Source organism: Scyliorhinus canicula, chromosome 3 (genome assembly GCF_902713615.1).
Source record: "Scyliorhinus canicula chromosome 3, sScyCan1.1, whole genome shotgun sequence".
In the NCBI taxonomy this organism is placed as follows: domain Eukaryota; kingdom Metazoa; phylum Chordata; class Chondrichthyes; order Carcharhiniformes; family Scyliorhinidae; genus Scyliorhinus; species Scyliorhinus canicula.
This window is the reverse complement of record NC_052148.1, coordinates 88,513,888-88,541,475: the sequence shown is the minus strand read 5'-3', so window position 1 is coordinate 88,541,475 and position 27,588 is coordinate 88,513,888. Positions and strand designations below refer to the sequence as shown.

The following is a 27,588-nucleotide window of genomic DNA, read 5'->3' as shown; positions in this document are numbered from 1 at the left end:
CAAAAGAGCAGGAAATCGCGAATGAAAAGTACAGATCAAAAAGAAGAAATAAAAAGAATTTCTCACAAAGCCAAAAGGCTGAAACCCTGTCCAAATCGGGAAGAGAAGATCACTTACGAATTTTGCAGTCCTGGTGGGACAGTAAAATCGCTGAAATCCGCGAAAAACGGCAAAAAATGGCGTTGGAGCACATTTTGCAGTCTCCGGTAAGCAAAGAACTACAAATGGCGTCTGCGCATGCGCCGGAACCGGAAGCCGCGCATGCGCAGTTTAAAAAAGATCGCGGTGCCGATCGTGATGCGCATGCGCCGGAACCGGACGCCGCGCATGCGCAGTTCAAAAAATATCGCGGTGCCGATCGTTATGCGCATGCGCAAGCCGCGCATGCGCAGTCAAAAGAAGTTTTGGTCGCGGATCGTAATGCGCATGCGCACGCCGCGCATGCGCAATGGAAACAAAACCGCACAGTGAAGGAGGAAGGCCGATTTGCGCATGCGCAATGCATTCCTGCGCGTGACGTCATGACGTCTGAGCATCCCGACCACGCCCACTTAAAAGGGAAATGCCCGAAAATTGAAAATAAGACACTTAAAGTGGTAAACACAAATTTTCTTGCCTCAGAACACAGAAAAACGCCTGAACTTACACCAACAGTTAAAAACAACTTGCACAACACCCTGAAAAAAGCAGTCTGCACCACCCAAAGTGAAGAGAACAAAAAGAATTCCGAAACAACAAAAGATGATTTGTTTTTCGAAGAATACTACTCAGACACAGCTGAGTCAGTCGGATATGCTTCTCACAGCATCAGCGACACGGTCGCAAAGTTCAACACGAATCAACTCGTGGTAGAAGAATCCAACCAGGATGATTTGTTTTTCGAAGAATACTACTCAGACACAGCTGAGTCAGTCGGATATGCTTCTCACAGCATCAGCGACACGGTCGCAAACTTCAACACGAATCAACTCGTGGTAGAAGAAGCCAACGAAGATGAAATGGCTATCAAGGAATACTACTCAGACATGGAGGAGTTATTTGGACATGCTGATCACAGCATCAGCGACACCGTTGCAAAGCTCAACACGACTCTACTCATGGTAGATGAATCCAACACCATGAGACCATGGCAGCTCGTCGATACATTGGATGACAGCAATACCCAAGACGAAGACGACGCCACACAGAGAGCACAGGAAGACTCCACAGAGCGAGTGATGACAGGCTCCACAGTGCGAGTAATGGAAGACTCCAAAAGGGATCCAAGCAAACACTCCCTGGCGAACACCATGCATGAACAAGACCATGCAGGTAAACCCGCAGTATCTGAGCAACCGCAAGCAGACTATGACAGTCTACCAAGCTCACAGGAACAAGAAGAAGACAACGTACATCTCACCACTGACACCATGCATGCACAAGACCATGAAGGTCAACCCGCAGTATCTGAGCAACCACAAGCAGACTATGAAAGTCTAACAAGCTCACATGAACAAGAAGAAGACAATGCACCTCTACCCACTGCATGCGAAGACAGTGACAAGATGATCACACTCGACGTACAGGATCACAGCGAGACTGACAGTTCTCAGCTTGTCTGTACCGACGCACAGAGCGAGAACAGTGACAAGGTGATCGCACTCGACGTACAGGATCACAGCGAGACTGACAGTTCTCAGCTTGTCTGTACAGAAGCACAGAGTCGGGCCACCCAACAGTCCAGAGCGACGATGCCGAAAGAAAACATGCAGATTTTGACTCCAGAAGAGGAGCACCTGGAGTCCAGAGAGACCAAGCCAAAAGAAACCATGCAGATTCTGACTCCAGACGAGGAGCACCTGGAGTCCAGAGAGACCAAGCCAGAAGAAAACATGCAGATTTTGACTCCAGAAGAGGAGCACCTGGAGTCCAGAGACACCAAACAAAAAGAAACCATGCAGATTTTGACTCCAGAAGAGGAGCACCTGGAGTCCAGTGAGATAACATCAACAGAAATCATGAAGATTTTAACTCCAGAAGAGGAGCGCCGAGAGTCCACAGACACCACGTCAATTGTAATCATGGAGGTATTGACTCCAGAAGAGGAGCGGCAAGAGTCCACAGACACCGCGTCAAATGTAATCGAGAAGACTTTGACTCCGGAAGAGGAGCACCAAGAAAGCAAAGATGCGGAATCCAATTCTCCACAACTGATTGATGTCACCTGCACCGATGCAACATCAGATCATTCGCACCACTCGCGAGACGGCATGCTAAATGACTCAAATTATCCACTCGGGACACTCGTAGAGTATAACAAAAAAAACAAAAGTCAAAAGAAACACGGCAAGAACAGAAACAACATGAAGCGCGACAAGACCAACAACAATAGCAAGAAGCACAGCAGAAACGAGAACGACAACAGCAAGAACAAAAGCAACATGAAGCGCGACAAGACAAACACCAAAGTCAGGCACCAAGACAGCGACAACGACAGAAACAAAAACAACAACAAGAACGGCAACAAAAACAACAAAGTCAGGAACAAAGATAGCGACAACACCAAAGACAGAAACGACAAAAACAGCAACAAGTACGGCAACGAAAACAACAAAAACAGGAACGACAGAGACAACAGCAATGAAACAACGACTTGTACACAATGGTACTACTTGGCACATGACGGACAATGCCACAGCGCATGGCAAAACGATGACAAGACTACAAACATGTCATGGGATGACGACGAATCGCATAAACACACGTCTGCTCCAGAACGAGCAAGCACACCAGCATCCAAGGCGGATGAGACAATAAATCAACACCACAAGCACAGAAAAAAGTCCATGCCAGTCAACATCAGTGATGTGACCATGCAAACACCTCGGGATGATGCATTGGGTACTTAAAATAACAAAGAACACCAACAACATTCACAGCGGACTTGCAATATCAATATCACCACGTCATCAACAACAAAAAAAAAGAAAAAAAAGCTCTGAACAAATTCATCAAGTTTGGACTCATAAATGTTTTATTGAGATTGGACATATAACTACATTGGCTTTGTACAGTATGCAATAGCACCATCACCTGTATAGATACGCATATCATAAGTAACTGTTTTCTATAATTTTCTTTAACGATGTACAGCAAATATGTAAAGAGAAAAAGGGGGATGGGGTGATCGTAGATTTACTAGATACAAAACAACTGAGCAAACACCAGAGGGAGAGCTACAAATACACCGGGACAGGATGTACAATTTTCTTTAACGATGTACAGAAAATATGTTAAGAGAAAAAGGGGGATGTGGTGATCACAAGTTAACCAGATGCAACACAACTGAGCAACCACTAGAGGGAGCACGGGAGAGCCATATAAATAGATCAGGACAGGAAGTGAGGACACACTTCACTGAGGGCAGAACTTGGAGCAACACATACACAAGACACTCTTCACAGCAGGCGGGCTGGTAAGCAGGACACACACAGCAAGCAAAGCTGGTAGTTAGCACTGGAAGGTCGTTCTAGGTCGAGCTCTGGAAACTGAACGAACTCACAATAAAGCATCTTCTCCACACTTGAGACTACGAGCTTTATTAAGACACGAGTAACAACACATCCCTCTTCCAACTTTGCTATTCTTTTTGTCGGGGCCGACACAAGTAAATAAGTAAAACCCTGTAAATATGCAAATGATACACCTAAATAGTTAAGGGGGAGGAGGGATGGGTTATTCCTACTATAATATGACAATATATGGTCCTTTTGTAAACTCTGTAAAAAATCGAAAATACCTCAATTAAAATATTTCAAAAAGAAAAAAATCAGAACAGCAGGGGCTGGGTGCCCAGGACCATACTGAGAAGGCAGAGAGAGAGAAAGAGAGAAAGCAAAGCTCAAGAGTGGCACTTATGGGGAAGGGAGAAGAGAAGGTGGCAATGAAGCCAACAGGCAGTGCTGTGGGGAGGTTAGAATGCCTGACTGCCGCACACCTGGAGTGAGCGTAAATGGAAACAATGCTATTATGCAGGCTGCACAATCGTGCTGTGATTAGCAAAATAATGATTAGCGCCTTGGAATACAAGCAAAAAGTCTCCTGCTCCGCTCATTTTCTAATTTGTGAGAAGGCAACATGCAAAGTCTAAATTATCCCAAAATATAGGAATTAAAATCTAAGATTCAAAGAGGTATATTTTAATTGTGTAATAGTGTAGACAGCCACTTTTGTATCATTCTTAATTTTGACGTAAATTAACTTCAACAGAAAAGATACTCAGGAAGGCTGTAGATTGCACCGTTAATCCTCTCCCCGTATTTTGCATGCCTGCCAGGCTTGAATTTCCTCATTCTCTGAGCTAATCCCTTTGGGATTAAGTTCCATAGCGGGGTGGGGAGGTGGGGTGTTTCCTGCTCCGAAGCCGATGCAAAATCACACCTTATCTTCCGGCCCTGACCTCATTCCTTCTGCAGCCTGGAGATTTGAACCATATTCCGTGGTGGGGCGGACATTGTGGCACGGGTCCTGCCATCATAGCTGGGTGCTATATTGAAAAGTCACCCAACTTCACTGACCCACCATTGAAGAAAGAAGGTGGACCTCCTGAAAAAGACCATGGTCCTCCAGTGACATCCTGAGGCAGGAAGATGGACCTCCTTGATGACAATGAATCAAGAAAGTCCCCTTGTAGATGCCCCCCCAAACCACTGCTGTGGTGTGCTGGCGCCCGGGTTGCTGGCACCTCCATTCTGAACTCGGGAGGCAGCCCTGGGCATTGTTCAGGTGAGTCCCGGGCATGCCACAGTGTTGCTGACATGTTCCGGACTGGCGTGTTTTCCCACTGGTGTGATGGAGAATCAGGACTGATGGAAAAATTATGGTCGGGCCTCCATCTGCATCCCATTAACATCACAGCATTAACTTCACTAGGGCGGCACGGTAGCACAGTGGTTAGTACTGTTGCTTCATAGAGCTTTGATTCCTGGCTTGCATTGCTGTCTGTGTGGAGTCTGCATGTTCTCCCCGTGTATGCCTGGGTTTCCTCCGGGTGCTCCGGTTTCCTCCCCCAGTCTAAAGATGTGCAGGTTAGGTGGGTTGGCCATGCTAAATTGCCCTCAGTGTCCAAAAAGGTGAGATGGGGTTACTGGGTTACGGGGATAGGGTGATCTTTCATGGGCCGGTGCAGACTCGATGGGCCGAATGGCCTCCTTCTGCACTGTAAATTCTATTCTATGATTAGTGAGATATAAATTGGTTTCCCGCCAGCTACCAGCGGGGTTCCTGATCCACCATCGCAGGCACCATCGGAAGATCCCACAGGAACTTCAAGCTGGTGTGAAACCGTATTTCAGATTCCCAGCCCCACCTGCCATTGTACCTGGCCAGCGGGAACATGGAGACTTTCACCCTCTAGTTCTGCATTGGTAACAGATACGCTACCAGGTCGGCAGAGTGAAAATTGGATCTCTTCGGATTCAAGTTAGCGCCAAGAGGATTCCCCTGTCAATGGGAGATGTTAATGGAGTCGATCCCTTGTGACAGTCTAGTAATTTTGGATTGGATTTGTTTATTGTCACGTGTACCGAGGTACAGTGAAAAGTATTTTTCTGAGAGCAGCTCAACAGATCATTAAGTACATGAAAAGAAAAGGGAATAAAAGAAAATACATAATATGGCAACACAAGGTACACAATGTAACTACATAACACTGGCATCGGGTGAAGCATACAGGGGTGTAGTGTTAATGAGGTCAGTCCATAAGAGGGTCATTTAGGAGTCTGGTAACAGCGGGGAAGAAGCTGTTTTTGAGTCTGTTCGTGCGTGTTCTCAGACTTCTGCATCTCCTGCCCGATGGAAGAAGTTGGAAGAGTGAGTAAGGCGGGTGGGAGGGGTCTTTGATTTTGCTACCCGCTGTCCCCAGGCAGCGGGAGGTGTAGATGGAGTCAATGGATGGGAGGCAGGTTCGTGTGATGGAGTGGGCTGTGTTCACGCCTCTCAGGTTTCTTGCGGTCCTGGGCCGAGCAGTTGCCATACCAGGCTGTGATGCAACCAGATAAGATGCTTTCTATGGTGCATCTGTAAACGTTGGTCAGAGTTAATGTGGACATGCCAAATTTCCTTAGTTTCCTGAGGAAGTATAGGCGCTGTTGTGCTTTCTTGGTGGTAGCGTCGATGTGGGTGGACCAAGACAGATTTTTGGAGATGTGCACCCCTAGGAATTTGAAACTTCTAACCATCTCCACCTCGGCCCCGTTGATGCTGACAGGGATGTGTACAGTCCTTTGCTTCCTGAAGTCAATGACCAGCTCTTTAGTTTTGCTGGCATTGAGGGAGAGATTGTTGTTACTGCACCACTCCACTAGGTTCTCTATCTCCCTCCTGTATTCTGACTCGTCGTTATTCAAGATCTGACCCACTATGGTCGTATCGTCAGCAAACTTGTAGATGGAGTTGGAAACAAATTTTGCCACGCAGTCGTGTGTGTACAGGGAGTAGAGTAGGGAGCTAAGTATGTAGCCTTGCGGGGGCCTGGTATTGAGGAATATTGTGGAGGAGGTGTTGTTGTTTATTCCTATTGATTGAGGTCTGTGGGTCAGAAAGTCAAGGATCCAGTTGCAGAATGAGGAGCCAAGTCCAAGGTTTTGGAGCCCGGATATGAGCTTGGCTGGGATTATGGTGTTGAAGGCGGAGCTGTAGTCAATAAATAGGAGTCTGATGTAGGAGTATTTGTTGTCGAGATACTCTAGAGAAGAGTGCAGGGCCAGGGAAATGGCGTCAGCTGTGGACCGGTTGAGACGGTATGCGAATTGCAGTGGATCAAGGCATTCTGTGAGTATGGAGGTGATGCGCTTCATGACTAACCTCTCGAAGCACTTCATTACGACTGAAGTCAGGGCCACCGGACGGTAGTCATTGAGGCACGTTGCCTGGTTCTTCTTTGGCACCAGTATGATGGTGGTCTTCTTGAAGCAGGTGGGGACCTCGGAGTGGAGTAGGGACAGGTTAAAGATGTCCGTGAACACATCTGCCAGCTGGTCCGCGCAGGCTCTGAGTGCACGTCCAGGGATCCCGTCCGAGCCCGTTGCCTTCCAAGGGTTCACTTTCAGGAAGGCCGATCTGACTTCGGAAGCTGTGATGGTGGGTGTGGGTGTGTTATGGGCTGCTGGGGCACTCAACAGCAGATTGTTGGTTTCCTGCTCGAACCGAGCATAGAATGCATTGAGTTCATTGGGGAGGTGTGCGCTGCTGTTGGAGATACTGCTCGTCTTCACTTTGTAGCCCGTTATGTTGTTTAGACCATGCCACAACCACTGAGAGTCTGTCTGTGACTCTAGCTTAGTTTGATATTCTCTCTTGGCATGTGAGATGGCTTTGCGGAGGTTGTACCTAGATTTCTTGTATAGGCTAGGGTCACCTGACTTGAACGCCTCAGACCTGTCGTTCAGTAGGGAGTCAATCTCGTGATTGAGCCATGGTTTCCGGTTGGGGAACGTACGTACTGCTTTATTTGGGACACTGTCGTCCACACATTTGCTGATGAAGTCTGTGATGGTGGTGGCATACTCATTTAAGTTGGTCGCTGAGTTCTTAAATATGGACCAGTCCACTGTCTCTAAGCAATTACATAGGAGCTCTTCTGTTTCTTCGGACCAGCACTGCATGACCTTCTTCGCCAAATTCTCCCGTTTAAGTTCCTGCTTGTATGCCGGGAGAAGTAGCACCGTCTTATCATCTGATTTCCCAAAGTGCGGTCGGGGGATGGAACGGTAGGCGCCCTTGATTTTTTTGAGTAGCAGTGGTCAAAATGTTGTTGCCCCTGGTGGGACAGGAGATGTGCTGGTGGAATTTTGGCAATACACTCTTGAGGTTGGCCTTGTTGAAGTCCCCACCCACGATGAACAAGGCCTCTGGATGTTTTGCTTCGTAGTTGTTTATAACTGTGTACAGTTCGTCTAGCGCCTTCTTCACTTCTGCTTGGAGTGGGATGTAGACCTCTGTGATAATGGCTGAAGTGAACTCACGTGGAAGATAGTATGGGCGGCACTTCACGGTCAGGTATTCCAGGTCCGGGAAGCAGTAGGTCGCCTGGGTCACCATATCCAAGCACCAGGAAGAGATGATGAGGAGGCAAACCCCTCCACCCTTTGCTTTGCCTGAAGATGCCGTGTGGTCCGCCCGGTGAATAGAGAAGCCTTCAGGTTGTATGGCACAGTCCAGTGAGGTGGGGGTGAGCCATGTCTCTGTAAAACAGAGCACACAGCAATCTCCTACTTCCCTCTGAGAGGTAAGTCTAGTGTTAAGTTCATCCAGCTTGTTTTCGATCGCTTGGACATTTGCCAGGAGTATGCTGGGGGAGGGTTCTTGAAACCACGTTGCTTTAACCTCACCTGCAGACCACAGCGTTTCTCTCGCGTCCTCGGTTGGCAGCTGCGGCTGCATGTTCCTGCGACCTGATGGGAGATGTCTGACCTTGTGGAAGGGAGGTGGTTGCGTCTGGCGGGGTCCAGGGTGCTGGCGGGGACCAGGGCACTTGTTACGTTTGCGGAGTCGCGTCTGGCAAGGTCCCAGGCGCTGGTTGAGGTAGAGCGGTTGCTGGGGGAGCATGTTGCGATCCGGTCAGGTCCCGGCGTTCTGCGGCGGATTCGAGTCATCGCGCGGGGTCTTCACCATTTCTGGGGTCCTGTGTCGTGGGCCGGGGCTTCCTGAGGCAGGTTGGGCTGGGTCACGTGGTCAGTTCCCACCCTGGGCGCTCCTGGGGTTGGGTCTTTTTGCTACATGGGCCAGGTAGGCATGTAATTTTGCTACATGGGCCAGGCAGGCATGTAATTTTGCTACATGGGCCAGGCAGGTCCCAGTGTGTCGAGTACTGCTCATGGCTGACTAACTTTACGCTGCCTCTACCATGGGCTGGTGCTCTCCCTTAAATTACTTGGTGCTCTACAAATTATTTTTTAAAAAGAATTTAGAGTACCCAATTCATTTTTTTCAATTAAGGGCCAATTTAGCGTGGCCAATCCACCTACTCTGCACATCTTTGGGTTGTGGGGGCAAAGCCCACGCAAAAACGGGGAGAATGTGCAAACTCCACACGGACACTGAACCAGGGCCGGGATCGAACCTGGGACTTCGGCGCCATGAGGCTGCAGTGCTAACCACTGGGCCACCGTGCTACTGTATAAATTAAAGTTGTTGACCAACTTTCTGCTATGTTAGCTATGTATAGGAGTACCCTGTGCACACTTGTGGATCCCTATTTCTTAGCTGCTACGAACACGCGCCCAAGTTCTCTGAATTGAATTTCCTCGATCTCTGGATGGAATTCCTCCATCAGGGATTAAGGGTGGGATTCTCCCTCCGTGCCCGCCCGTCGACTGGAGAATCCCACCTGAGGTCAATGGACTTTTCCATTGTCTGCGTCTCGCCCGTGGCGGTCTTGCGGTAGGCGAGGCGGAACAATCCAGTACCAAGTGATTGAGTCTCTGTATTGAGCAAACAGATCTAGTGGTCTGGTGCAGAAACTCTTAAACATGATGGTAGTTTTTGTGTTTTTGAGAAGGCAAACATTAAGGGTCAGTCCTGGAAACACTGCTTTTCAGAGCTAAATTCAGGACCTATACCTGGCTTTGCAGGGCACCAATTTAAAATTTGCACTTGACACAAAATTTGGAAGTCTTGTGAATTGTGGGGAGGGCAAGGATAGACTTCAAGAGGGTATGGAAAGGCTGGTGAAATGGGTGGACATGTGGCAGATGAGATTTAAAGCAGCAAAGTGTGAAGTGATACATTTTAGTCGGAAGAATGAGGAGCAGTAACATAAAATAAAGTGCACAAATCCAAAGAGTGTGCAGGGACAGAAAGAGCCATTGGTATATGTGCAAAAATCACTGAAGATAGGCTGGGGAAGTTGAAAAAAAAAAGTTGTTTAAAAGGCAAGTGGGATCCTGGCCTTTATAAAGAGAGGCGTACTAATGCAAGCATGATGAACCTTTACAAAACACAGGTCCAGCCTCAACGGGAGTGTTCTGTCTAAATTTGTGAAGCGCACTTGAAGAAGGATGTTAAGGCTTCAGAGAGATTCGGAAGAGTTAGCAAGGATGAAATTTCAGTTCCCTGGACAATTTGGAGAAGCAGAGGTTGTCCACTTTAGAGAAGAGAAAGTCGAAAGGAGATTCAGTGGACGTGTTCAAAATAATGAAGGGTCTAGAGAGAGTAGAGAGAAACTAACCATTCCCATTGTCGGATGGACTATGAACCAGAGGTGAATGGATAAAAAACAATGGTGACATGAGAAGAAACCTCTTTGTGGAGCAGATAGTTAGGATTTGGAATGTTCTGCTGTTCTGGTGGAAGCAGATGCAATTCTGGTTTTCAGAACAGAATAGGATAAGCATTTGAAGATAACTTTTTTTGCACTGCAGGAAAGGGATGGGAGGCTGGGACTAGCTGAGTTGCTTATGCAGACTGTTGACACAGAATGGGCTGAATGGCCTCCTCTTGTGTTGTCACCATTCTATGATTAGTTTTAAGACCCAACTGACCAAATTAAGAAAGTTGCCAATGAGTGGAACTTTATATACATATATATATATATATATATTACTTAACGTATGGTGAACACTATGTGTGGATAGTGCAACATGTGAATCACCCCATCATCATCCCTGTACCTGTAAAGTGGCTGCTTTATTGTTTGAAGGCTGTTCATCCTTGGCTGCCACCTTCTGCTGCTTTTTATTCATCCCTAGAGGGTAAACATCATAAACAAGAACATGGTTAACATCACAGTGCCTTTATGTTAAACAGAGCTTTTAATCAATCTCTCTGTCACTGTTTTAAGAAGATTGTAGCATTAGATTTAAGTACAAATCAGTTTTAATGACATATTTATAATAAGAGTGGTACTTTCAGGACAAAACTATTCCAGTACTTGCGCTATTTTTCCTTTTTTGTCTTGTTTATACTATTGGGTGGATTTTATAACAATGCAAAGGTTTTGCACATGACCATTTGTTCTGAAAATGCATACTCAACAAGCCAGTGCTTGCAAAACTTAGTGATTATCTGCAAATGCTTGCATTCTAAGCATTGTGTTGCATCTTTGAATTTGTCTATATATATATATGTTTCTGGAACATACCTCTTCATTTACCTGAGGAAGGAGCAGTGCTCCGAAAGCTAGTGTTTGAAACAAACCTGCTGGACTTTAACCTGGTGTTGTAAGACTTCTTACTGTGCAAAACTCAGGGCATAGGTCCAACATTAGATGTGATTCTGTCATTGGACAACACTTATGAATCAAGGCCAATTGTGCTAAGACTTACACTAACAACCAATTCAAGATTATCTGTCATGCCTGCAATGTGGCTCATGTACGCATTCTCGAAATGACATATGTTGATATAACAGGGACTTGTCCTTTGCAAACAGAACTACACCTTTTTCAAAAACTTGGGGGACAACTGTTCCCTGATACCCATGGCAATGCCTCAAGCAATCAGAGTCAACTTGGCTGGTTTGAATTCAAGCAAAAGCCTTGGGGACTAACTGTTCTATGGTGCATTTTCAATGGCAATGCCTCTGTCAATCAAAGTCCAATTGCTAACCAATCAGCAGACTTTTTCTAATTAATTACTGTAGTTCCCTTTGAAATTTGGTATCCTTGTGATTCTGTCTTGACGAGTGCAAGACAGAAAGATTTGACATGTCTCTTTTTCCAGCAACACTCGAGCTCTGCACCACCAAGCAACTAATTATTTCATTGCTAATTTATGCTTTCAATCCCAATGAATAGAAAATTATTGCCACAAATGTTTTCAAGATCAAGTTAATGGTTCAAACTCGACAAATAATGTAACGCAAAGCTGTGTGATTCTGAGAACCTACACAGTATGTTCTCACTGTAGCTAAGGCGGAGGTCCACTTGAATGCCTCAAATCCAGGGGGTGAGGTTAGCAAAGAGCGAGGGAGGGGCAACCTTAAGGGTCTCGAGTCTACAGACGGTGAGAGGGGGCAGGGGTCAAGTTCAAGTCGGTCAGGCTTAAGAGCAGCATCCATTGTAATATCTCAGTGTATTAAATTGATGGACCATCGATAATAGACAAAGTGAGTTATAGAACTAAATTGTGGCTTTATAACACTGAGATATGTGCCTGCCTGCTGCTGATCCCTCACTGGGGGCAGGGCCACAGATCAGCCAATTATATACAATGCCTGAGGGGCGGAGCCACAGGCGGAGCCAACAGAAGCAACAACAGTAAGTAACAATGGAGCAAACAATAACAGTGAATATATATATACAACAGTGAGTAACAGTGGAACGTGGTTCACCACACTAAGTGTGCTGTAGTCACTCAAGATTGGACCCATTGTGCCACAGCCCCATAGCATTAATATAGAAATGAACAACCTTTCCTGGGTGACCATTTTGGTGGGGCTGCATCCCAACACTTAGCCATCACCCAGCCCGGACGTGTCACAAGCCTGTGCCGCGTGGCAGCCCGCCAACTCCGGGGGGCCGTACTGCTACTTCTGTGGTCAGGGCCAGCATCCCAGACAGCATTGTCCTGCTCGGAACGCAACCTGTAACGAGTGCGGGAAGCTTCCTACCCCATGGATATTTAGGACTTTTATTTTTAGCCAGAAATAGTCTATAATTGCAGCAGTTGAGAGTTAGTCCGTCCCAAAAAATACATTATGGTTCCTTACATTTCTATAAGCTTTCATTTAACAAGCTTTGAAAAAAAACTGTGTACGTACTTCGATACATGTGACAATAAATCAATCAATTAAAAAGATACTGAAGAAAATTCCATGAGAAAAGGAAATTAGCGTGCGTAGAAAATAACAGCTGCGATTTTCTGCCGATATTCACCATGAGCGGAAATGGTGACTTGGGTGCAAAATATCACGACACACGAAAACGAGACTCTCATTGGCCCTTCCAAGTGCCGAGTGGGGAACTGTCCGGGATGCTTAGGTGCATTTGTGCTGTCACGGCGGCCCTATATCCCAGGCAGTTCAATACATCTATTTCAATGTCGATCAAACCCACCAAGGTGCCTGAACTGTCACTGTCACACCCTGGGTTCACTGTCACGCAATGGGTCCAGTGGCTGATCAATGGAATGTGTGTCCTCCTATGAGCACCGGCTGATTTCATTTTACAAATTTAGAGTATCCAATTAAGGGGCAATTTAGTGTGGCCAATTCACCTCCCATGCACATCTTTTTGGGTTGTGGAGGTGAGACCCACACAGACACAGGGAGAATGTACAAACTCCACATGGTCAGTGACCCGGAAAAAGGATCGAACCCGGGTTCTCGGCGCTGTGAGGCAGCAGTGTTAATCACTGCGTCACCGTGATGCCCCTGAACATCTGCAGATGACAGGCCGCTCTACATAATCTGAAAGGCGTTCCACTCGATGTATGTGCAGCTGATATGTGACCATCAGCTGTGCATCATTCATGTCGGTGCCCGATACCCGGGCAGTGTGCATGACGCCTTCAACCTGGCACACTCGATGATTCCTGACATGTTCGAGATGCGCCCCCCCCCCCCCCCCCCCTCCCCCTCCCCTCCTGTTCGGGGGGTTGGCTCCTGGGCGACAGGAGTTATCCAATGCGGTCGTGGCTGATGATGCCTATCTGGAGGCCACAGAGAGACACCAAGACTCGCTACAACTACATACATGCCACAATCAGGAGCATGATTATGCGGTGCCTTGGCATCCTGAAGATGCGGTTCAGTGCCTGAACCACTCTGGAGGGGGCCTCCAGTATGATGCTGAGAGGGTCGCCCGCATCATGGCGGCCTGCTGCATCCTCCACAACATCGCAAAGCAGAAAGGTGAGGTGGATGAATGCCAGGCCCTGTCTGACGAGGAAGATGAGGGGGAGGATGGGAAAGACATGAGGCCCAGGCAGGCATGGGAGGCTGCACGACGTACGTGCCTGGGCTCCAGGTTCACCGACTGGGGTAGGAGGGAACTTGTCAGGGTCACAGACATTGCAACACACCCCCATACTCCGCCCTACACCCCTACCTCCCCCAGCCTGGGTGGTGTGGGGTTGACACACGTGTCACAGGGAACCGCAACTCAGCAGAGTTTCACTTTCTTGTCCACGGCCGACCCCAACGCCGGTGATCTCCCTATCCTCTGGGCCACCGACCACATCCAGGGCCCTCTGCTCTGTCACAGTGAGGGTCCGCAGGTCCCACGGGCCCCTGCAGTTTTCTCCCACTCCCGGCGGTTATGAGCGACCTTCTCCTGGGGGTTAGGGGGAAACATAAAATTACAGTGTTAGAAACATGGAGCCCAGGGGGTGGGTAGCTGGTGGTCTAAGTGGCCATGGCATCCAGCCATGGTGGCTGGTATGGGTGCCGGCATGTGGTGCAGGATGTGGGTTTGGATGCCTCCCAGGTTGTTTGGGGCGGGGGATAGGGTTACGGGTGTGTGGGACGGGAGTTACAGCCAGGGGCACAGTGTTGCCTACTCACACTACTCGTCCTGAGGAGGTTGTGTTGTTTTTTTTGGCACTGCTGGTCGGTTTGGACAGTGTTGCTGATGGCACTCACCAACTCTGCCACCTGCGCCCAGACACGCCGAATGGTGGCGGCTGGCAGCCTCCTCCCCAGTCCAGGGTAAGGATTAACCGATTCTCTTCTACCACGTCCAGGAGGGTTTCCAGCTTGGGTCATCCTCTCTGCCATCTTGTTGGCTGGGATAGTGTGTGTGTGGGGAGTGAAGTGTGCTTATGCCTCTTGAGTATCAATTTCGGATCCGGTGAATCCAGCACCATTTCTCATTGGAATCAATTGTGTTCCAGGTGGCGCTGGTGCTAGCACCTTAACAGTAACTGTATCGGTCCTGATGCGGCACCAGTTTTCCCTTCATGGAAGTTCACGAATCCTGCGTTGGCGTCAACATTTAGACTCAGGAATGGAGAATCCCGCTGCTGATGTCACTTCAGCGAAGTTTACAAATATCAAAAATGTGAACGAGGTGAAAGGAAGTCGCCAGGGGAGCAGAGGTAAGAATGGACCCCGTGGGAGAGGGACATGCCGAGACAGTACCCTGGCACTGCCCCTTGGCACTGTCCTGATGCTGCCCCAGCACTGCCCCCCTAGCATCCTGGCACTGCCCACAGAGGAAGTGCTGGGGAGACAATCTAGGGAGCTCCGTTGGGGAGGGGGTTCCCCTGGTACATGTAGTGGGTCCACGATTTTGGGATTCCCGCTGCTGATTTTTACTGTCCCTGCCCTACCAGTGTGATGACATGGGCCATGCCTCCACGACTTTTCTGTGCAGAGTGTTGGATTATCTGGAGATAAAATTCCAGCTTTGCCATCTATGAGTTGCATGCTAGTTTTCATGCCTCAGCCAGCACTCTGTGCAGATAATGGAAAATTCTGCCCAACGGTGATTTTATTATTTATTTATGGGATGTGGGCAAAACTGGCTAGGCCAGCATTTATTGCCCAGCCCTAGTTTCGCTAGAGAAAAGCCTTCTTGTACCGCTGCAGTCCCTGTGGAGTAGGTACACCCACAGCACTGTTAGGGAGGGAGTTCCAGGATTTTGATCCAGCGACAGTGAAGAAACAACAATATTCTTCAAAGTCACCATGGTGATGAGTTGGAGGGGAACTTCAAGGTGGTGACGGTCCCAGGTATCTTGAGTTTGGAAGGTGCTGCCTAAGGAGCCTTGGAGAGTTCCTGCAGTGTATCTTGTCGATCAGGGTTTTTCAAAGTGCGGGCTGTGACCTGCGGGTGTGATGCGGATGGGTGTCAGGAGGGTCGCAAAGTGATTGGTTGTGCCATTCCCACAGTGGTCCCAATTGTGGGAGAAGCCCCCAGTGGCCACCATCAGCATTTACATTGAGAATGGCGGCCGTTGGCGTCATTTTAAATGAATATAAATGAGGCTGTGTGAAGTCTTCTGGTCAGAAGCGGCAGCAGAGAGAAGGTCACATGCCCAGCATACACACTTGATGTCAAGCGCCCTTCAGGTACGTGCTTTTGGCACGAAATCACAGAGCAGTGTTGCTTCCATTTTCCAGCTGCTGGAAAGCAAGGCATTTGAACCGTGAAGATGAATGGATTTCTCAAAGTAAAAGATGGCCGGAGTCCCAAATAGGCAGTTTATCTAGTGGACAGGATCTCACAACAGAATTTGCTGGAGAGAGCTGCTCAGGTGAGTCCAGGGCAGACAGAGCAGTGCTAGTGTCAGCTCTGTATAGAGCTCCAGGGACTCTGGTTAACAGCCGACAAAGAGAAAACTTAACTCTGGAACAAAGCAGAAAAAAAATATTATTTCTTGAGATCTGCTTTTGGCAATTGTGCCAATGCAAATAAGTATGAAAAGCTCATGTGCGTTATATGCAGGGAAGTTCTATGAGAGGGAAAGTTTCGGATTTTGAAAGAGATATGGTGGATGAAAAATTCCTTTTGAGGTTGAGACCCCAAAGTTAGTTATTAACTTAGCGCTGACTCCAAATGAAAAGACTACGCTGCTGGAGCTGATCTACAATACCACATTAAAAACACCAAAAGCCCACAAGGCTATCGGCATTCTCCCAGGAGTATCCAGTGCTGAGTAAAATATGCATTTTGCTGCTTTTGTCCTTCACAATGACCTACATGCGTGAGGTTGGGTTTTCTATTTTCATACAGATGAAGATGGCACAAAGGAACTGTGGTGATATGCATCACGGTAAATACACAAGGGGTTAATGTACATACACTACACCTAGCTAGACAGTAGAGGGAACACCAGAGACATCATGACACAGACATTCAACCAATAGGTCAGTAAGATAGGACACGACCAATGGGCAGTCACAACACACACAGAGGTGACACTACCACAGGAGGGCATTACACCAACTCATATATAAGGACACAGCACACATGATCTTCCTCTTTTCAGTGGAGACACTTAGTGAGTACAGATAGGGTTGATTGAAACACATCACACCCGCCACGTGGATTGTAGCAGACTGGTTAGATAATCTGAGTAGCTATAGCTGGATTAACAGGGGAGTCGAATCCAAGTAGGAGAAACGTTAACAGTTTAATAAATGTGTTAAAGCTATCTCCAAGTCTGAACCTTCCTTTGTCAGAGTGCACATCAAGGAAGCAGCTTATGCTACGTCAAGAGCATAATGAAACAGGAACTGGCTGAAGTCTGCACTTGATGTATCCATTGCCTTTTGCTCCTTTGAACCTGATTGTAGTGAGACCATGGGTGTGATCTATCGACTGTTCATGATGGCGGGAATTTCTGGTCCCACCCCAGCGCACGGGTTTGCTGACGATGAGGGGTGCAGTCAACGGGAAATCCCATTGACAACGGCGGGACCGGTAGGTACTGCTAGCAGGGTGCCTCCACCGCTGAAAAACGCATGGCACGTTGGTCAGTAAATTCCACCCCATGAGAACCAAGCAGGCTCTTCTTTTGCATTAAAGGTAAGTGAATGTGGCATGAGTCACAAAAGTTGGTTACCATGGTTTGCAACGGTCGGCTGGTTGTAAAAAATAGGTCCTGGGAAAAAAAGTTTGAAAAACAATGTTGTAGATGGTACACAAGACACCCACTGTTATCAGTGGTGGACGGATTGAATGTTTGTGGAAGGGGTACCAGTCGAGCTGGTTGTTTTGTCCTGCATGGCAATGAACATTTTGAGTATTGTCGGAGCTGCACTCATATAGGCAAGAGGCGGGTATTCCATCACATTGTTGATCTGCACCTTGTAGATGGTGGACAGGCTTTGGGCAGTCAGGAGGTGTGTTACTTGCTGCAGAACTCCAAGCCTCTGACCTACTGTTATAGTCACAGCATTTATATGGCTGGTCCAATTGAGTTTCTGGTCAATGGTGACGCCTAGGATGTTAATAGTGGGGGATTCAGCAATGATAATGCCATTGAATGTTAAGGGGCGATGGTTAGATTCTCTCTTGTTGGAGATGGTCATTGCCTGACACTTGTGTGGTGCGAATGTTTTTTTTAAAATAATTTTTATTGGAATTTTTTGAAAAATATATAGCAACAGAACAATAATAATAATAATAACAATAATAAACACCCTCCAGCACCCGTAACAACGCATGTAACGAAACCCCCCACCCCCCCCAATCCAATAAACAAAATAAATTAACAATAAGCAAATTAACTTAAACAATACCCCCTGAGACCCCCCCCACCCCCTTTCCCCCCCCGGGTTGCTGCTGCTGCTGACCTAGTTCCTTATCGTTGAGCCAGAAAGTCGAGGAAAGGCTGCCACCTCCTAAAGAACCCTTGTACCGACCCCCTCAGGGCGAATTTGACCCTCTCCAGCTTAATGAATCCCGCCATGTCATTGATCCAGGTCTCCACGCTCGGAGGTCTCGCATCTTTCCACTGCAGCAAGATCCTCCGGTTTGGCTCCTACGCAAAGGCCAAAACATCGGCCTCTTTCGCCTCCTGCACTCCCGGCTCCACCCCAACCCCAAATATCGCGAGTCCCAGCCTGGCTTGACCCTGGACCCTACCGTCTTCGCCACCCCCTGCCAGAATTCCCCCAGTGCCGGGCATGCCCAAAACATATGGACATGATTCGCTGGGCTCCCCGAACACCTAATGCACCTGTCCTCACCTCCAAAAAACTTGCTCATCCTCATCCCGGACATATGAGCCCTGTGCAGTACCTTGAACTGGATGAGGCTAAACCTCGCACATGAAGAGGAGGAGTTCACCCTCTCCAGGGCGTCCGCCCATGTCCCCTCCTCAATCTGCTCCCCCAGCTCCACTTCCCACTTAGCCTTCAGTTCCTCTACCGATGCTTCCTCCACCTCCTGCATCACCTGGTAGGTGTCAGACACCTTCCCATCCCCGACTCACACCCCCGAAAGCACCCTATCCCTTATCCCCGCGGGGGCAGCGAAGGGAACCCCTCCACCTGCTGCCTAGCAAACGCCTTGATCTGAAGGTACCTGAACATATTCCCCGGGGGAGCTCAAACGTCTCCTCCAGTTCACCCAGGCTCGCAAACCTCCCGTCAATGAACAGGACTCCCAACTTCCTAATGCCCGCCCTGTGCCACCCCAGGAACCCCTCATCAATGTTCCCTGGGACAAACCGGTGGTTCCCCCGCAGCGGGGCCTCCACCGAGCCCCCCACTTCCCCACTGTGTCGCCTCCACTGCCCCCAAATTTTGAGGGTAGCCGCCACCACAGGGCTCGTAGTGTACCCCGTTGGAGGGAGCAGCAACGGCGCCGTTACCAGTGCATTCACGCTCGTTCCTCCACAGGACGCCATCTCCATCCGTTTCCATGCTGCCCCCTCCCCATCCATTACCCATTTACGTACCATCGAGACGTTAGCCGCCCAATAGTACCCAGAGAGGTTGGGCAGCGCCAGCCCCCCTCCATCCCTGCCCCGCTCCAAAAAGACCCTCCTCACCCTCGGAGTCCCGTGCGCCCAAACAAATCCCAGAATGCTGCTGTTCATCCTCCTAGAAAAAGGCCCTCGGAATGAAAATGGGGAGGCACTGAAACAAAAACAAAAATCTCGGGAGCACTGTCATTTTAACGGACTGTACTCTACCCGCCAACGACAGCGACAACATGTCCCACCTTTTAAACTCCTCCTCCATCTGCTCCACCAACCTAGTAAAATTAAGCTTGTGCAGAGTCCCCCAGCCCCTAGCCACCTGAACCCCCAGGTACCTAAAACTCCTCACTGCCCTCTTTAGCGGGAGCCTACCAATCCCCTCCTCCTGATCTCCCGGGTGTACAACAAACAGCTCACTCTTGCCCAGGTTCAATTTATAGCCCGAGAAACTCCCAAACTCAGCAAGAATCTCCATCACCTCCGGCATTCCCCCCACCAGGTCTGCTACATACAGCAGCAAGTCATCTGCATACAGCGACACTCGGTGCTCCTCCCCACCCCGCACCAAACCCCTCCACCTCCCCGACTCCCTGAGAGCCATGGCAAGAGGCTCAACTGCCAACGCAAAAAGCAAGGGGGACAGGGGGCACCCCTGCCTCGTCCCACGGTGGAGCCTGAAGTAGTGTGGTGCGAATGTTGCTTGTCACTTGTTAGCCCAAGCCTGAACATTGTCCAGGTCTTGCTGCATTTGGCATGGATTGTTTCCGTGACTGAGGAGTCACAAATGCTGCTGAACATTGTGCAGTCATCAGCGAACATCCGGGCTTCTGACCTTCCAATGGAAGGTAGGTTATTGATGAAGCAGCTGAAGATGGTTGGACCTAGGACACTAGTTCAGGTTTAAAACATCAAATTAGGTGAGAGATAAAATATACTTGCCTGAGTAACCAAAAGAAATACTTGACAATGGGCTAAGATAGATGCCATTCCCGTACACCGCACCATGAAGCTGTGGAAATTGGAGGGGAACAATTAAACAAATGAACAATTACATGAATACATAGTTACAGAGTCTACAGCATTGAAACATCCCATTTGCCCATCTCCATATTGGATGTTTAACATTACCATTGAGACATTAATATACTTAACATGCTCCAGTGTAATCTGTCTGAAAATTAGGGTTGTTCAGTTAAGGTAGAAATTTTTTTCTTTGTTCAGAAGGGTGGAAATTTCAATTGAGTACACTATTGCAGAAATTCAGGTGTGACTTATGGAGAATGGCATATTATCTCTTTTAGCTCTCTCACATCCCCAAATGGAAAAAACGTTCTGTCAAACACTTTCACAGGCAGGGCCCACATTTCCTTCAGTAGCAACCTTGCCACTGAATCTGAGGAAGGACAAACATTTTGCCTGCTTGATGGATCTACTGATGTCCTTAGTGAATTTGTTTGTAAGATTTTCAGGTGGACATCTTGTGCGTATTCCCACTTGCATGAGGCTTTGGGAAGGAGGGAGTTGTGATGATATGATCTGCATACTCGTCTGCCATTGGGCCAGAACGTCGGCTTACCATTGGCCCTGGTCGGTCATGTGCCTCTCGACCGATTGGCCGAGAGGCTGAGTTAACCACGCCTCTATCAACGAGGTATAAATGCTCAGAAGCCTGACGATCGTTCCTTTCCACTGTAGACGATCGCCAGGCTGTGTTCTAGTTAATTAAAGCCTGACATTGGTAAATCACTCGCCTCGCGTGCAATTGATGGTGCATCAATTTAATTAACTACAACTTTGAAGATGGAGTTCCGCATCAAGCCCGAATGCCTCCGCATCAGCCCGCAAACTCCGAACTCTACAGAACTCTTCAAGCTCTGGCTGACTTGCCTCGAAGGGTTCCTGGCATCTACAACCACCCCCCCCACCGGGGCACAGAAGCTGCACGTCCTCCACTCCAGCGTGGGTATTGCCGCTTACTCAATAATCGAAGACGAAACAGACTATGATGAAGCTATACGGAAGCTAAAAGGACAATTCCTCAAACCCATCAACAGGGTATTCGCTCGACATCTGCTGGCCACCAGAAAGCAGGTCCCCGGTGAGTCTCTAGACCAATACGCCCGGGCCCTCTGTGCCCTGGGGAGAGGTTGCGCCTGTGAAGCGGTGTCCGCTACAGAGCACATGGAGCTACTCGTCAGAGACGCTTACGTGGCTGGGATGCTGTCCCCCGTGATCCGCCAGCGGATGCTGGAAAGAGACGAACTCAGTTTAACGGAGACACTGACTCTCTCCGCCTCCCTGGAGGTCGCAGATCAAAGCGCGCGCACCTATGACCCTGGCCAGGCCGCCTCCTGGCACGCTTCCCACCAGCTACCCACCGCTCCCGGCCTCCCTCAGGCTTGTGCCGCGGGGCGCCCCGATAAATCCGCGGGGCCCCGCTGCTACTTTTGTGGGTACGCTAAGCACCCTCGCTCGCGCTGCCCAGCCCGCTCCGCCCTCTGTAAGAGCTGCGGGAAGAAGGGCCACTACTCCACGGTCTGCCAGGCCAAAACGCTGGCTGCAGCGTTTCTGGAAGCTGCACAGCACTCTCCCCCCCTCCCCCAGGCCTCTGCAAACGGCCTGTGTGCCTCCCTCTCTCCCCCAGGGCCGCCCCAGCTGCTACCGACTCGCGCCCCGCCGGCCGACATGCGCACCTCCCCGGCCCCTCCAGGCCTCTGCCTGCCCGCCGCGCACGTTTCTCCCCCCCGCCCCCGGGCCCCGGCGCCCGACCGGCTCGCCTCTCCGGGCCTCCCTGGTCCCTGCCTGCCCGCAGCGGCCCTGCTTCCCTCGCTCCCGGACCCCGGCTCCCCCACCCCCGGGCCCCGGCGCCCGACCGGCTCGCCTCTCCGGGCCCCCCGGTCCCTGCCTGCCCGCAGCGCGACTCGGCTCCCCCCCGCCCCCGGCCCCCCGCACCCCGCCCCGCGCGCCTTACCTCCGCCCACAGCTGATGCACCTAGCCGGCGTCCTGGAGCCGGCTTGTGCATCCCCGCAGCTGATGCACCTAGCCGGCGTCCTGGAGCCGGCTTCCGCATCCCCACAGCTGATGCACCTAGCCGGCGTCCTGGAGCTGGCTTGTGCATCCCCACAGCTGATGCACCTAGCCGGCGTCCTGGAGCCGGCTTGTGCATCCCCGCAGCTGATGCCGGTCACTCACCTCTTGGAGCCGGCCTGCGCGCCTCTCCGCTCACAGCGCCGGGAACGCTAGCTCCGCCTCCAGCGGCCACGAGGGCTTCCTGGGCGCCGCCATCTTGGGGTGCTGACCCCACGTGCGGGTCCTGGGCGCCGCCATCTTGGGGAACAGACCTCACCTGGGGATCCTGGCCACCGGCTTCCACATCTGCCACGCAAGGTCCCTCCAGCATGGAATCGGACAGCGACGACGGATTTTCTCCACGGCTCGCGGCCGTTCACCCCACATATGGATCCTGGCCACCGACTTCCACATCTGCCACGCAAGGTCCCTCCAGCATGGAATCGGACAGCGACGACGGATTTTCTCCACGGCTCGCGGCCGTTCAACTCGACCAGTCTCATCCACGCACGCTCGCCAAAACGACTACGCTGATCCACCTCAACGGCCACAAGACGGACTGCCTGCTGGACTCCGGGAGCACAGAAAGCTTCGTTCACCCTGACATGGTAAGACGCTGCGCGCTCCCTGTCCATCCCGTAACACGCAAAATCGGTTTAGCCTCAGGTTCGCACTCCGTCCACATCACCGGGTGCTGCATCGCGGACCTCACGGTCCAAGGGAAGGTTTTTAAAAATTATAAATTCCTTGTCCTCCCTGACCTTTGCGCACCGGCACTCCTAGGACTGGACTTCCAGTGCAACCTGCAGAGCTTGACTTTTCAATTCGGCGGCCCTATACCCCCCCTCACTGTCTGCAGCCTCGCGTCCCTCAAAGTAGACCCTCCCTCCCTGTTTGCTAACCTCACCCCCGATTGCAAACCCGTCGCCACACGGAGCAGACGGTACAGCGCCCAGGACCGATCCTTCATCAGGTCCGAAGTCCAGAGGTTGCTGACGGAAGGGGTCATCGAGGCCAGCAACAGTCCCTGGCGAGCCCAAGTGCTGGTGGTCCGGACGGGGGAGAAAAACCGGATGGTCATCGATTATAGCCAAACCATCAATCGGTTTACGCAACTGGACGCGTATCCTCTCCCCCGTATCTCTACCATGGTAAACGAGATCGCGAGATACAAGGTCTTCTCAACTGTGGACCTTAAGTCCGCTTACCACCAGCTCCCCATCCGCGCGAGTGACCGACTGTACACCGCGTTCGAGGCTGACGGGCGCCTCTACCACTTCCTTAGGGTTCCGTTTGGCGTCACGAATGGGGTCTCGGTCTTCCAAAGGGAGATGGACCGAATGGTCGACAAGTACGGATTACAGGCTACCTTCCCGTACCTTGATAACGTCACCATCTGCGGCCACGACCAGCAGGACCATGACGCCAACCTCCAGAAATTCCTCCAAACCGCAAAACTCCTTAACCTCACGTACAATAAGGATAAATGCGTGTTTAGCACCGACCGCCTAGCCATCCTCGGCTACGTAGTGCGTAACGGAGTGATAGGCCCGGACCCCGAACGCATGCGCCCCCTGATGGAACTCCCTCTCCCAAATACCCCCAAATCCCTCAAACGCTGCCTAGGGTTCTTCGCATACTACGCCCAATGGGTTCCCAACTACGCGGACAAGGCCCGTCCCCTCATGCAAACCACGACCTTCCCGCCGTCGACGGAGGCCTGCCAGGCCTTTAGCCGCATCAAAGCGGACATCGCAAAGGCCACGATGCGTGCCATCGACGAGGCCCTCCCCTTCCAGGTCGAGAGCGACGCTTCAGAAGTAGCTCTGGCGGCCACCCTGAACCAAGCGGGCAGACCCGTGGCCTTCTTCTCCAGAACTCTCCAGGCTTCCGAACTCCGCCACCCATCTGTGGAAAAGGAAGCCCAGGCCATAGTCGAAGCCGTGCGACATTGGAGGCACTATTTGGCCGGCAGGAGGTTTACCCTCCTCACAGACCAACGGTCAGTAGCCTTCATGTTTGATAATGCACAAAGGGGCAAGATCAAAAATGACAAGATTTTACGGTGGCGGATCGAGTTGTCCACGTACAACTATGATATCTTGTATCGTCCTGGGAAGCTCAATGAGCCTCCTGATGCCCTGTCCCGCGGTACCTGCGCCAGCACGCAGATAGACCGCCTCCGCTCCCTCCACGCAGACCTCTGCCATCCAGGGGTGACCCGCCTACACCACTTCATTAAGGCCCGCAACCTGCCCTACTCTATCGAGGAAGTCAGGACAGTAACCCGTGACTGCCACATCTGCGCCGAGTGCAAACCGCACTTCTACCGCCCCGAGCGCGCACACCTGATCAAAGCATCCCGCCCCTTTGAACGTCTCAGCATTGACTTCAAGGGGCCCCTTCCCTCTAACAACCGTAACATTTACTTCCTGGCGGTTATCGACGAACACTCCCGCTTCCCCTTCGCCATTCCCTGTCCCGACATGACCACATCGACCGTCATTAAGGCCCTACTCTCCATCTTCTCACTGTTCGGCTACCCCGCGTACATTCACAGCGATCGGGGGTCCTCATTTATGAGCGACGAGCTGCGTCAATTCCTGCTTGACAGGGGCATCGCCTCTAGCAGGACGACCAGCTATAACCCCCGGGGTAACGGACAGGTCGAGCGGGAGAATGGTACCATCTGGAAGACCATACTACTAGCCCTCCGGTCTAGAAATCTCCCTATTTCCCGATGGCAAGAGGTGCTCCCCGATGCACTGCACTCTATCCGCTCACTCCTCTGTACTGCAACTAATCAGATACCTCATGAGCGTCTTCTTGTTTTCCCCAGGAAGTCGTCCTCTGGATCCCCTCTCCCGACGTGGCTGGTCACCCCCGGACCCATCTTGCTCCGGAAGCATGTGCGGGTGCACAAGTCCGATCCGTTGGTGGAGCATGTCCAGTTACTCCACGCTAACCCGCAGTATGCGTATGTGGAGTACCCCGACGGTCGGCAGGACACGGTCTCCCTCCGGGACCTGGCACCCGCCGGCGTGCAGCCCCCCCCCACCACAGACCCCCCCCTCCCCTTTTTCACCCCAGCACCCCACTCAGCTTCCCCATCCCTCATCCATGGCGTCTCCACGGCCAGCTCAGGTGACGGAGACTACTCGAGGTCTATCGCTCCCGGACTCCAGGACATCAGCAGGACCATCAGCCGATCCGACGACTCCTCCTCCACTACGGCGCTCGGCCAGGACGTCAAGGACCACCAAACGACTGATCGAATCCATCTAGAGTTCTACGGTCCCATGGACTTCCTTTTGTAAATATTGTTATGTCTGGGCCAGTGGCAAGCCCCCAAATTCGACAAGGGTACGGAGAGAAAATTATTCTCCCGACGGCTACTCATATCATCAGTTCTTCCCCCCCCCCCCCCACCCCGGGTCTCGTTCACACCCCCCCCCCCCCCCCCCCCCCCCCCCCGCCTTCCTTCTCCGTAAGGGGTGAATGTGATGATATGATCTGCATACTCGTCTGCCATTGGGCCAGAACGTCGGCTTACCATTGGCCCTGGTCGGTCATGTGCCTCTCAACCGATTGGCCGAGAGGCTGAGTTAACCACGCCTCTATCAACGAGGTATAAATGCTCAGAAGCCTGACGATCGTTCCTTTCCACTGTAGACGATCGCCAGGCTGTGTTCTAGTTAATTAAAGCCTGACATTGGTAAATCACTCGCCTCGCGTGCAATTGATGGTGCATCAGGAGTCATGAAAGATGGCTGAAGGGAGCCTTTTCAAGCTGAAATGCTATTATTTTAGGTGGCAGAACTTAATTGATTGCCTCCCAATTGATTCTGCTTGATAGGAGGATTTAAATGTCTAACACTCTTCTCCTATCTTACAAAGTCTGCTGTTTCTTCTGGAAGCGACCATAATCAGGGAGCCTGAAGAACAACTTCCATTCAAGTCCACCTAGAATCATTTAGAATTGGATGAAAAATGTAAGAAAAACTCAGCAGAGTGTATTTTTTATTATTATTCAATTATTATGATTATTTAATAAATTATTTAATAGACCTCCTGTGTATTCTCAAAGTTTTCTGGTTTTATTTCAAATATCCAGCATTTCCTGTGCGTGGATTCTCACATTTGCTTCAGTTCTTTCTTTCTAATGACCGGGGCACAGCAGTCTGGCTTTTTATTGCTTTTTAACGATGGCACAGTGGGTAGCATTATCACTTCTCAGTTTGTAAACGATGGGCCGGAATTTTCAGGATGGTAGGGCTTGGCCCCTGCCATCCAATGAGTCACAAGGAAGGCCAGGGGGTCACAAGGGGGAAGGGGGGTATTCTATATTAAGTTGGAGGTAAGGCTGGGGGGGGGGGGGGGGGGGGGGTGTAGGTCAGTTGTCTCTTGGCCCTCAGGGGAAGGTGCCCACAGTCAGGAGGGGCTTCGATGGAGATCCTTCCACACCCTTCCTGCCCAAGATTGAAATTTGTTCAGGTTCGGGTTTCTCCCTTGATCTAGCATCCACCTGCCAGCCTAAAAAGGCCCTTAAGTGACCACAAGGGGTGTAATTAGGGCAAGGATGGTCTTCCCATCTGAGGCTCTCCTCTCCCCAGCATAAAATGGTGACCAGGTCCTGTCCGTGTAGTTTAAAGCTCTCTCTCTTCCTGCCCACCCCCACTTCAGAATTTGCCAGAGGTGAGAGTCTAAAGTTCTGGCCACGGATTCAAGTCCCCCTCTGGCTCTTGTTCAAAAGTGTCAGGTGACGTATGAATGCAATACTGAGGAGAGTTCTGACTTTACTGGAACAGAGCATCGCATGGCTTCCTCTGTGGGGTAGACTTTTTCTCTCACTCATCAGTTCAAAATTTTGCCTTGTAAGTTTGCGGAAGTACGACATGTTAATATAATAGTTAGTGCATGATGGGACCAAGAGTCTATTTCCTGAACTAATGTGATTGAAGGATTGAGAAAGATTCAGGAGAAATGTGATTTTAAAAAAATAGGAGAATGAAAGCCAAATCAAATACAGAAAGAGAGATAAAGTTTGAATAAGGGAGTGGGAAAAATAATATAAATGCTTGAGATTTTTAAAGTTTAAAATTTCTGAACACCTTGCTACCGGCAGGAATTTTATTCCATCGTTTAAAATGTTCCTTTCTGGGCCAA

General features: G+C 50.3%; 1 protein-coding gene across 1 annotated transcript in view; it reads right to left on the bottom strand.

The window, feature by feature from the left end:
• Positions 1–27,588, bottom strand: part of parp8 (poly (ADP-ribose) polymerase family, member 8) — a 531,112-nt gene that overhangs the window by 22,309 nt on the left and 481,215 nt on the right. Inside the window, 2 exon segments of the mRNA XM_038790867.1 lie at positions 10,650–10,723; positions 20,292–20,361. Of these exon segments, the coding sequence (XP_038646795.1) occupies positions 10,650–10,723; positions 20,292–20,361 (144 nt within the window).